The sequence below is a fragment of the Gambusia affinis genome, linkage group LG12 (genome assembly GCF_019740435.1).
Source record: "Gambusia affinis linkage group LG12, SWU_Gaff_1.0, whole genome shotgun sequence".
Taxonomy (NCBI): domain Eukaryota; kingdom Metazoa; phylum Chordata; class Actinopteri; order Cyprinodontiformes; family Poeciliidae; genus Gambusia; species Gambusia affinis.
In genome coordinates, this window is record NC_057879.1 from 10,678,115 (window position 1) to 10,691,074 (window position 12,960).

General features: G+C 38.5%; 1 protein-coding gene across 4 annotated transcripts in view; it reads right to left on the reverse strand.

The window, feature by feature from the left end:
- Nucleotides 1–5,855: 5,855 nt before the first annotated feature.
- epha4b (eph receptor A4b) overlaps nucleotides 5,856–12,960 on the reverse strand; it is a 104,013-nt gene continuing 96,908 nt past the window's right edge. For 2 of the 4 annotated variants that reach the window (XM_044134205.1, XM_044134206.1), the window contains exons 16-19: nucleotides 12,181–12,330; nucleotides 11,871–12,064; nucleotides 10,775–10,915; nucleotides 5,871–10,495 (exon numbers count right to left, since the gene is read on the reverse strand). In XM_044134205.1, coding sequence (XP_043990140.1) covers nucleotides 10,396–10,495; nucleotides 10,775–10,915; nucleotides 11,871–12,064; nucleotides 12,181–12,330 — 585 coding nt within the window. In that variant the 3' untranslated portion in view covers nucleotides 5,871–10,395. Of the gene's footprint in view, nucleotides 10,496–10,774; nucleotides 10,916–11,870; nucleotides 12,065–12,180; nucleotides 12,331–12,960 lie in introns of all 4 variants that reach the window. The other 2 variants (XM_044134202.1, XM_044134203.1) reach the window with 2 other exon arrangements.

A 12,960-nucleotide genomic window follows, 5' to 3' on the forward strand; every position in this document is an offset into this window, starting at 1 on the left:
TTGGAAACAGTTAGTAATATTAAGTCAGCAGGCTGTGAGGATCATAACTAACATTCTGACCATTTCTCTTACTCTATTCCTTTTTGTACTTATAAGATTTTTAAAATTATGTTGCAAAAACTATTATATTCCACATGTTCATTTTATCTATCATTGAGTCTCTGCCAGATTTCTGCCAGTCATTTGCTTACTCAGTGTTATGACAATATAAAACTTTAACTTATTCACTGGGGAAATGGAACCTGATTATCAGAAGTTTTCTGAGAAATTATTGTTCTTCTGAATCTACTGAACTGCTTTGTCCAAGGACACGGCTGCAGCCTGAGTTGTGAGAAAACTGTCCTTCCTTTGATGAGCTGATGGGAAGTCCCATGTTTATGTAACTGGCGAATATTAAAAGTGATGCACTTTATCTTTTCTTAACACTCTAGGACTAGCCAGGGAGTCTCGTTTTCTTTGCTTGACCATTGAATAAATAATAATCCAAATGCATTTTGATTCATTCTTGACTGACTCAGTGGTTCCCTCTAAATAGGATTTATTCATCTCCATAATATCAGTTAATTGATTTCTCAAACCAAATTGATCTTGGTCGGTATTGAGAGAATATTCAAGCTGCTGGTTGAATTAAAATTTGCTCAATCGTATTTTTTCCTGTTAGTGGCCCTGAATGATACTTTGTAATTAAAGCTGTGTTAAAAAATCTTAATATTAAACTTTTTTTTTTAAATTATGCAAATTAAGAAAAAAATGGTTTTTATTTCCAATAATTGAAAATTTCCCTCTGTATTTTATTTTATGCAACCTTCTGCAATGTGTTGAATTCTGTTAGATGCAGAAAATCTCTTCTCAGCCATTGTTCCATCAAGTTTCACAATCTGCTCTCTCAAGATTTCTGTTTTTATTTTTATTTTTTGGCTTTTTAACTATACACGACTCCACTAAACTCAACCAATCTGCTATCGATTTGACACTAAAACAAATGCCAGAAATTGCTTCCACACACAGTCGGACCCAGGCGTATTCCCTCTGATGCTATTTGAACATTCTTCGCCACTGTCTGACTTTTCTGCCCCAACAAAGAGAAAGAAAAAAAAATAATAACTTGCATGAATCAAATCTCAACCCTGTCAGCATCCATTTTCCCGTTCCTCCGCATCCTCAAGAGGACACACAGCGACCGCGATTCTGACATGCACCCAGGGTGGCGTCTCATTCCTGCGGCTGATGAGAGCCGGCATGATGGGAGTGAGGCATATAATGTGATTTATGGAGCTCGGCTCACTTTTCAAATTCAATCAGGAACTTTGATTACTGATGAAAATTTGAGACAGGAAATCGCTTTGATAGCAAACGAAAACCTCATGAGACACAAGAGTACCGATGTGTGCAAGTGTGCACAGCCAAACAAACACTGAGCCCATCTGAACCTGACCAAATTTGATTAGGGGGAACACACGCAATGTAATCATAATCGACAAAGCAGGAAATCCTGAAAATCTAGCCAATAACTGATGAAATCTCTCCTCTGCTTTGGATCAGGGTGTCGGTAGACACAAAGCCAAACTGAGATATTCAGATATTATATCTGAATATAAATCAAATCCAAGCTGATGTTTCCATTTTTGTATATGAAGGCATACATAAACGATGCCTCCATCAATTGTGATGAACTTTTCTGTCCCTGTTGAGGAAAAACATCCCCACACCATGACACTGCCACTACCAGCTGGTAGTTGATGTGGAATTTTCTGCCACACGCAGCATCTTGTAGTTTTCTCATGGGAAACATCTTTTCCTGTTTTAATCTTTTGTTCAGCCTGCACTCATCGGGATCAAGAAAGCTTCCTTTGTACAGTTTTTCTTCCGTCCAAGAAATTTCAGCTGCAGCGAGCCGAACCATGCGTCTTTCTCCCCAACCCAAACCCTCGGCAAGTATCAGAGGAAACGAAAAAAATGCGAGAAAAATGATTCAAGCTGATTTACTGATGCCAGTTTTCAGATAAAATCTATGGTTTTCAAATTTCTGCATAGGTAAAATGTAAATACCCTTACAAAAAAATCACATGAAAATCACATGTGATCACATGTGGTTCACACAAATTTTACATGTGAATGATGTGAATCACATGTGAAAGCACATGAATACGTGTGATTTTCACATGTGAAATCACACAAAAAATCATGTTTTCACATGTGATTTTCATGTGTTCACATGTGAATCACATGTGGAATGTGTGGAAATGTGTGGGATTTTCATGGGATTTTTTCGTAAGGGTAAAAGATGCCATGTTTGTGAATGAACTGCTGTAGGGCTGTTTGTACACTGATGCTACTGCGTGAAGCAGACACTGCAATGAGTGAGAGTGAAAATAAATAGTGAAACACTTGAGACTCGTCAGTCCACAGCAATTTAGTTAATAAAGATTAACCCATTATGTCACATTTGAGTTAAAATTGGTTCTGGACAAAGGCACAGTTTTATATGTTTTATTCTGAAGTGTATTAAGGTTTTCTATCTTTATTATTATTATTATTTTACTTAAAAACATTTCTAGCCACTGTTAAGATTCATTGCTGTCATGGCTGATATTTATATAACAGTGAGACTGTTAATTGTTTATGTGAACGTCAGAAAGTTACTGTCTTATTTAAAGGCAGTTATTAACGGTTTCTATGTGATGACACTTATCTTCAGAAAGTGTCCCACTCTGTCACGATGGATGTCGAAACGGCTTGTGCGTCCATTAACTCCTGCAAAGCTAAAAGCAGACAGTTGGTGGCCTGATACTGCTTTTGTTTTGTTGATTTCCCTGTGAAAGGGGTCAAATGGTGCTGTGTGGTCCAAACATAAAACATGAGTGCACAAGAAAGGAAATAGTAGCAGGGATTAACACATAGTAAAAGAAACAAAATGTATCTTTTGTAAAAGAGAAATCCTACTCAGTGATCATTGTTTGTTACTCAAACTGGCTCCTGATTGCCAAATATTCTGCAAAAACAAGCCATTCTTTACACTTACATTTTTAGCTTTTGCACTTTCTTGTATTTTTTTTTAAAGTGCATCTTTGCACACTTCAGTTTAGGAAATAAAATGTTCTGTTGAGAACACGTCTGTGATTTAACAGGCTCGCAGACGATACGTTCCGGCCCTGTAAATTGGAACTGGCGATGGGTCCGATTCAGATTCTGCTTCACTCGCTCTAACACGTGCAATAGTTTCAGAACCCCAAGCATCACAAGCACACCGATGTAACTATCACGCGTCTCGCAGATGTGCACATATATGCCCGACTCCATGACAGAAGTTCTGGCTGATCTATGGCTGTTTGGTCTCTTGTGTTATTATAATGACTGCACATGAGGGGGACACTCAAAAATACACCTGACAGCATGACAGAGGGGCCCAATTACCTTTCCCCAGAGAGAGTGTGTGTCACACATGGAGAAAGAGCAGAGCGGAGGAACAGATAGGAAAGTGAAGGTAGAAAATGAGAGGCACACTGCTTGTGCATGTATGAGGCAGAAACACGACAGGCTCATCAGTCACCAATGGCCTTTTAAAGTGTTTTCTGTGGGGACATCTGACCTTTTCACTTGATGTCAATAGCAGCTGCATGATGAATCAATCGCCTAAGCCTGTGGCTCCTGGAAGCCGCTGTTATCCAAAGTAAACATGTGAGATGACATTCCGCCTGTTGAGACACCGGCAGACAAAAGCCGGAGGTAATGGATCGGCTTTTAATGGAGAAAAGGATTGAAGTGGTGGCTGCGAGGAGATCGAACCATGTAGTAATCCTCGTAGAGTTAAAACCTTTGGATGTATGACTCAATGTAAAGAGCTAGAACTGTGTAGTGAGTATAAAGCGAGGTAAATGAGCTAATGACGTAGTCAAGGTCAGAGAAGACTCTGAAACCTTACTGTCTATCTGCACAGGATGGATAGGAAAGGGGAGGAAAACTGGAGCAGAACGCAGTCAGGGCAAAGACAAAGAGGAAGGCAAGGAGATGAGATAGATACTGGGGAAATGGAGAACAGGGCCTGGATTTTTTTGCATGTCAAGCTGCGTGTGTGCGCGCGCGTGTGTTTGCCGAGGAGCCTAGGAGTGAGCAATAGGGGAATATGAAGCCTAATATGATGGGCTAAATGAGGTGGAATGGCGGTAACATAGAGTGACAGCAACTGAGCCAGTGCATTAATGGGTTAACCAAGGCCAGGAGTCAATGACCTCCCTCCTCCCCTGAGACCGAATTATCTTTCAGTATGACACACGCATGCACACGCACACACTATACACACACTGATAATGAAGATGTGGTTGCCAGACCACTATATTTTATCAATCAAGACTACTATGCTATTTTCATCCTTGCTAAAGCTATTGATCCAGAAAACCCGTGACAATAGAAGGAACTGGTCATTGCTTCACTGAACAGTTGCACTTAAAATTATTCAAACTCAAAATAAGTTTTGCTGGTGAACTTGCAGATGTTTGCATTAAACAAATCAGGCAAGCTCAACATAAATGGCTAATCCTCAGAACTGGAGCACAAAGCAGTGGGAAAAGGTGGCCTGGTGTTATGAACCACATTTTGAACAATGTCTAGTGCCACTCATGTGACTGTTACTTTGACATGTCTCACCTGAGCAACAGTGTTGCAAATTATGCATACCATTTCATGGAAACAGTCATTTCTCTTCTAACAGGACATTGCTCCCTGTCAGGAATGCTTTGAGCAGGGGGTGCTGTGGTGGTGCAGGGGTGAAGCACAACCCACGCTAAGGAGGCCTTAGTCCTCCACGTGGCCGTCGCAGGTTCGATTCCCGGCCTGGTGATCTTTGCTGCATGTTTTCCCTCTCTCTCATTATCCTACTTTCCTGTCTTAGCACTTTCAAATAAAGGCCACGAAAGCCAAAGAAAAACAAAACAATAATAAAAATGGAATGCTTTGAGAAGCACAACAAGCTTGAGGTGTTTACCAGAGATGCAGCGATTTGATATTAATATCGGTCCAATGTTGAAAAAAATTTTAGATTGATTATCGGTGACACTGTGCCCAATCTTTAAGGGCAGATCTATCCACTCTAATTCTATGCTCTGTGGGCTGAGCAACATCATGCTTTATTTTACATCATATTTAAAATTCCTAATTGCACCTTCTGATCCATTTGAAAGGTTTGTTGCAGTTTCTTGTTTTTTTACATGTTTGACCAAGCTTGTGAAGCTAATGGTGTCTGTAAGTGTGTACTGGTTCAGAATTAACAAATGAAGTTGTAATTAAGTACGTTTATATCTGTGTGTTATAAAAAAGACACACTTTAGTCAACTCAGCACTGTTTTTCTCTGTTGATAGATGCTAAACCTCAGATATCTTCCCTGATATCAGTCCCGCCAAGGATTTGAGAGATGTGCTGAACAAAAAAGTCAGATAAATGGAGGCCCCATACTTGCATCTTCTAGGTCTGAAAGGATCTGCTGCAAACATCTTAGTGCCAGAATCCATGGCAGAGCTTTTATGGCCCACTGTAGTTTATACCCAGACGAGTCCTGACTATTACTGAAGTAGGACGGACAACTATTAAAGCGTCAGTCATAATGATGTATAAACTCGAATCTTTGTGTAGGAGTTTGCAGATACTCAATGAAAAAAAAAAAGAAAAGAAATGTTCTCCAAGAGCTCTTATGTTCCTCTCATTTGAAGAGACATTTGAGTTTTATATCACTATGACATTTAAATTACTGTTCTGCATTGATAGCTGTTCTGAGTAAGTGTTCCTAAGAGAGACAGAAAAAAGAAAAAAACATAGATGAGCAAATAATGTGTAAAAGAAGAAGACAGTGCAGGCTGCAGGTGAGAAATTAGAAATATTAGCATATTTATTACAGCAACATGAAGACACAAGAATGCCTACACTCTTTACAACAAGCAATGCAGAGCAAACTGGCATAGGAACAAATAACCTTTATTGGTGGGCAACAAAAGAGAGAAGAGAGATGACCAAGGGAGGAGAGAGAGAGAGAGAGAGAGATTCGACTGAAAACATCAACTGAGAATCTGATGAACATTTAACGTACGTACCTGGTGAGAAACAGAAACAAACACAGCATTTCAGATCAAGAGAACCAGCCCACATAGCTTTAATTGGCAAGGTGCGGATTGACAGTGATGTGGGATTTAAGAAAAGGACGTGGGTATGAATTGGAAGTGCTAGATAAGAATACAAAAAGCACGCTAATGATTTCCTTCATTTTTTGAGGGATTAATTGAAGACATCTTCCTTGTGGAGTTTTTCATTTTTAAAACAATTATGTAATGAAGACTTTAAAAAAAAAAAAAAAGTCAGCCAATTATTTGAGATATGAAAAGAAAAGCCACTTCCTACTTCCTTCATTTGCTTTTCAGATTCTCTAGCATTATTTTAGAAAACAGCTGCTGTTCTCTGCTTAAAGGAATCCAAGGGGTGGCTATGTGGAGGTTTCTGCAATGTTACACAAGAAGGGTGCTAATGTGAGGTCACCTTAAGTAATGCAAATAAATACAACCTCTATATACACTTTACTCTTAATATCACCTCTATATGACCATGGAAAGTATATAACTCAGTAAATAAGGCATCTAAAAGGCCAGCAGTCCCAGATAGGCCGCTAGAGTGTAATTATAGAGTCAGGAAGAGTAGAATGAACAGTTTTACTTAATCCCATTTTCTAGGACTTTGACTCATGTTGTAAAAGAGTTGTGAAAATTGTTTGAAATGGCAGGAAAAAAATTGAAAAATTATTTTCTTTTATGGTGGAAAATTTTTATGAGCAGAAAAAAATGGTCACTTCACTGCCCTTGAATCCTCCATCACATTACACAATTAACTTTTAGGATACAGCTGACAGGTTTTTTTTGTTTGTTTTTTTTTAAGTGAATTTCTAATTTCCATCATAAGGAAGACAGAATAAGCCTTTAATTTCAAACTAACAAGCTGAACTTACATGAAATGTCCTATTTTGTTTTATTTAAGTTAACCCCTGAACTGGTGGTGTCCCATCCATGGGACACCATGAATGGGACAAACTATATAACATAACAAGCCGCCTTAGCTGCCAGTTAAGGGGTTAACATTAACTTGGAAATCTGCATGTGGTTTTGTTATTTATACAGGAAGCTGCATTTAATTTTTCTGGTTTCAGTATAATCCATAAAGTTACAGCTCCTATAATATTTTAGCGATTGATATACTTTTAATACTTGATGTAGCATACTGTTGTGCAGCTAGCAGGATTCTAATACTTAGTCAAATTGTAGAAAAGAAACATGTTCTTCTGTGCTATTTTCTCAAAAATAAGATTACATTTTCTACTCTATATATTTTAAGTTTGTTTGCAAGGCTTTCCTATGTTTTAAATGTGAAGCTGTATTACCCGTTGTATGCAGGGAGCTTCAGCAATAAATTTAATTTGAAGTTTTCTTTTTCCTTTTCAATCCCCATCCATTTTCAAAAGTGGTGTTTTGTGCAGTAATTGAATGATTAACAGGAAATGCTTCAAGTTTAAAGTGGATATGCAAGTAAGACAAGCTTGAAAGTCCATTCTACTCATCCTAACGCCGTCATAAAAACTGCAGTCACTGTCTCCTGTCTTTCAAAGCGGACGCTTTTCTCCTTGCTACATTCCATAATGGTTCGCCTCACCTTCACTTTTCACCTGTAGGAGCCGCCCCTGAACGTAAACCTCGAAATCTCTTTATCATATTAAAAGCACATCAAAGTCATTGTCATTGTTGTCATTACAAACATTCTAGTATTGGAAATTAACACTGTACATATTTTACACTATGGTACAATCAAATACTATACTTCATGTCACTGTTGGTCCTATGGATTACCACATGTATTAAAACTGAGTTTTGGAAAACATTATATCCAGGCTCAGTGCTATTAACACAATGAGCATGAAAAGGGTCCCTTTGAATCTAATTGTGTAATTAATGTCATGAGCAAAAATATCAACAGACGTATTGGCTTATTCTTGTAAACATTGTATTGTAAATTTGTAAGCAATGGGTAGTGACTGAAAATAATGATGATATAAACAGCTCTGTAACCAGCAAATAAGAAAATACACATCAGACAAAAAAAAAAAAAGTTTTTTGTTTTTTTTTTATATGCAGGCTTTACCCTCTTGTGGTGGCACATCTGAAATTCAACACTTCACCTTGTCAATAAAGGGACAATTCTATCAAGCAATGATGTTGGAAAACACAACTCTGTAATCGTGGTGAGAGTACTGTGTAGCCATCCAGGCATAAGGACAGAGGAAATGAAAGTGCACAGCTAGAATTAAGGTATGTCATCGAGATTGACTTTTTCATATTTCTGTACATGGCACAAACCCGTAAAATCAAGTTAGACGTCCTCAACAGTGTCACTGGCTTGCATCGCCTTTGCTCCGCACAAACACTTTGACTGTCTAAACACACCTGAAACACTGGAAGGCTTCATCTTAAGATGAGTTATTCCTTAAAGTATGTTGTAAAACAAATATTCTTTGCACGCCTTTCAAAAGGACTCAGACCCTTTGAATTATTTTTTCACATTTTGCCACATTACAACCACAAACTGTAATTATTTTCATTGGGATCACCACAAAGTGTAAAGAAAAAGAATTGTGGTTTTCAATTTTTATTTTCACAAATAGAATATGAAAAGTATTGTGGACAACTGTATGTAGCCTGCTTTGTATTCTGGCAGCTCAAAGTAAAATCCAGTTCATGTCTGTGCACTGTAGGCTCAGTATGAATTAAGCCGAGAACAAAAAGCCTAAAGAAGACAAATACATAAGAGATATTTGGAAAAAAGTTGTTGAGAAAGCAGAATAGGCTTATAACACCTCTGGAGGACCCGTAGAGATCCACAACTCATGGAAGAATCTATCTACAGGACAACTACAAGTCATTCACTCCACAAATCTGCCATTTATGAAAGAGTGGAAGAAGAAAGCTGAAACAAGTTTTTAGTTTGCCACAAGGCATGTACAGGAAACAGCAGATGTGGAAAGAGGCGCTCACGAAAGATGAGACCAAAATTTTGCCTTTTAGCCTACATGCAAAAGGCTTTGTGTGGTGGAAATCTCAACGCCGCTAATCAACCTGAACACCGCATTTTCCATTTTTTTTTTGTCCAATCTATTCTGAAACCAAATGAGGAATACCTTCATATCTACAAGTGTAAGACTGAAAGAGACCTACTGAAGATGAGTCGGAGATATAATTTTAGCAAGAGCTGATTCCACTGAGTACGTACTCGGTGGGGCTGAAGACAAATCCAAACAAAGCTTTACATTTTTTTGTTTTGAAAAAAGTAAAAAACCTTGTATTGTTTTCCTTACACTTCACTATTATGCGTAACTTTGCAAAAATCCCAATGCAAGACTCTACGTTGTGCTTAATGTGAAAAAATTTGAGGTACGAATCCTTTTGCAAGGCTCTGTAAACTAGGTTTATTTTCTCAAAGATACTGGAAGAGTAACATTTCGTCACGTTCTGTTATTTCTTTGCAATCTGTAACATCATACAGTATGTGCACGTAAACAGGCATATGTATATTGGATCTACTTTCTATGGAAGTGTGTCAGTCTCTAAGGAAGCCCTTTTCCTGGCCAAATAAACTTATTAAAACGTACTTCCCTCCTACGTACACAGGCTACATCCCCCTTATATGTCTACAGGTCCATTTATTTATCTCCTCACTCCCCTCACATTCATGTCATCCATAATCTCTTAGCTTTCTTTGAGCAGACACCAGTGGAAGAGTTCATACATTTACAACAATTGCTGTTAGCGCTGTGCAACCACAGATACAAACGTTAGGTCCATCTCTATGCTCGTGGCATACACCGCCCATATAAACATATATCTACACATATACACGTCTTATGACCCTTTTTGAAAACCTTCATTATGAAAACAGAAAACAAACAAAATGACAGTAAAGCCAACTGTACACCTGACAAACAGTGACAAGCATTATATTCAGTTTTTTAGTCATTATGTTAATTTTTTATTTATTTTTTTGCCTTTTCTTCATTTATGTTTACATGATGTGAAATGGTCTCTGCGTGCGGCTTTGTTGTCTCTGTGCTGCCCTGACATGGTGAACGGTGTTGGACAGATTCCGAGTGCCCAAGGGCACTTCCAGGATGGGGATTATCGGAGGGTGAAGGAGTCAAGAGTCAATGTTGTCTCCATCTTAGTGTGCCTCAAAGAAAAATAAAATAAAAAATAAAAAACAAAATCATTGGAGACCCAAGCACAAAGTATCCATTACAGCTCCATTTGAGTGGGGGGAGACTGTCCACAGGAGCGTCCAGTTCAACTATGTCTCTCTGTGCGTTTCTGTGGAAACTGTTATACTTGGACGTGTGTCCCCTGGGCTTGTAGGCTCTGCACGCTGGACAAAATCTTCTTCTGGTGACCGGCCAGCGTCACTCCCATCTTAGCCAGTTCACTAGATGAAAGATTTAGGAAAACAAAGATGTTATAATGCTGAAAAATTGTAAAGGATGCATATTGGCGTGCATTTTTTTTTCTTTCCTGATGGAGTTGGAGTTTTGTTTGAGCTCAATTAATTTTAATTTGAGGGGTTTTTACGTAGAGCTAAAGTTGAGGTCAACAAATACACTGTTATGATCGCTACATTGTACATCCAACACAAGAACACTGGAAACATTGAGGCCCCGAATGAGAGGTGCTTATTTGAGCAGGATATGGCTCCTTGTGTCTGTACCTGACACTGATATAGAGGATGGAGTCCAAGCTGACATATCCGGCACTGGAAAAGTTCTCCTTGTACTGGCCCATCTTGATGGTGTCCAACCAATCATCCACAGTGCTCACACTGAACTCTGGGGTGGGTGGGTCCTCCCTGCTGAAATGGAAAGCACATTTCAATCCAATGGTAGTTGTAGCTGCTCAGAATTCATGCCAAAAAAATATGCAAGTCAAGGCAGAGGAAACAAACTTAATAAAAACCCACATTTAAATTTCTCAGAAAAAAGTTATAATCATAATAAATAAAAACCAACTTTTAGGAAAGAAATGGTATGTTATGCTCTGTACAACCATGTCACTTCTGACTTGAAAGCTGTGCAGCAGACTCACTGACGCTCTCCGCAACGCCATGCAGACATCTGTGGTTTGCAAAAGTTTTAAGCTTGAGGTTCGATTTATATGATTTTAAAACCCGGCAAAGACCGGATCATAAACAGTAAAGTTTTCGAATTACAGTTAGTATAAATTTTTTTTTTCATCATATCTGCCCTGAATTACTTCCATCGATGAGAATGTAAGACGTGTTTCTGGTCCTGTGGTTTATTCAGTCTCTTCTAAACTCTCTGGGGGTTTAACTGAAGTAATTTTGAACTTCTGCTGTCTGTTGGTTTGTGTTTGAGCCTTGTTTTTTTCCCCCCACTTTCTGTTTAGAGCGTTTGTCTCTTAAAAAAAAAAAAAAAAAAAAAAAAAAAAATCATTGTATGCTGCACTGATTCTGAACATCAACTAAGCGCCTGAGGTGTAAAATGTAAATGTAGAAATAATGATATTCTCTGGGTGCGGGCAATTCAGCTGGGGATTCGGAAACTCTAAATTGAACAAGGAGAGGGAAGATACACCAGCCCCCAAACTTATATTCTTTCATTTTCTACTTTCAGAACTAGTTATTATGTTGGAAAACAGCTTTAAAGAATAAGAATATATTAGAAAAATAACATTTCCGGCTTACGGATTTCAAAAGCAGCCTCATATTTTCTTTCACATGTTAAACCTTCGAACTGTCACTACTCTCATCCGACTGTACTTCGGTGAAATCCTTTGTTTTCACTGACCACACTGAGCTGTTGGCCAGCTCTCTGAGACTGGCCGGGTTTCTGATGAGCTTGTCCAGGATTGTGACAATCTGTCCAAACTTTGGCCGGTCACTGCGCCCCTTTTCCCAGCAGTCCAACATGAGCTGGTGCAACACCACCGGGCAGTCCATAGGAGCAGGAAGACGATAACCCTCATCTATTGCTTTGATCACCTTCACAAGGAGAGAAATGCAAATCTATTGATCTTGCATTGATTGAGATTAGTAATCATTTTTATTCCTTACAGATGTCTGAAAAAGTGCAACGTGTCTGCATGTTTGGGACTCACATCCTGGTTGGACATCTCCCAGTACGGCCTCTCTCCATATGAAATCACCTCCCACATGACAATGCCATAGCTCCACACATCGCTGGCTGAGGTGAACTTCCTGTAGGCGATGGCCTCTGGTGCCGTCCATCTGATGGGGATTTTCCCTCCCTGTAAACACACCGCATAGACAACGTTCTCTCACTGAAATTGGCAGACGAAAGAGAGTCTAAATGCTTTTTCTTGTTTGTTCTGACTAGTTCAAAATTTAAGATGAAGCTGCGAACATGTCAGCATTAAATGGATGACATGTTGTTGCTGTCTGAGAGTGGAGTACACTGACTCATCAAACAGTTCAGTCCTGCGCTGTAGTGAAGTGCAGTTGAAACTTAAGAAGCAATATCCTCTAATAAGCAGTTTACCACAGCTAAAATTATAATGTCTTGAACTACTGACTAGTTCGCACGTCACCTAAAAAGATCCAACTTATATCCTGGGAAACTTAAGTTTGTAAGAATACATTCTTTTTTTTTTATTCACAAGTATAACACATTACACAAAGTATTCATAGCTCTTGTTTTTTTGTTGTTGTTGTTGTTGTTTCTTTTAAACACAAACTTTAATGTATTTTGAGATTTTAAGGCGATGCAGAAGGAACAAAAAGGACACTAATAAATAGCTTACAATTTTTTGTCAAATTTGAAAAGTGTCTTTGAAATTACACCCACTACGTCAAAACCTTCTATATCTATAAAGTTACATGTCTATAAACAGAAACTTTACAGTCTTGTCAGAGAGTCT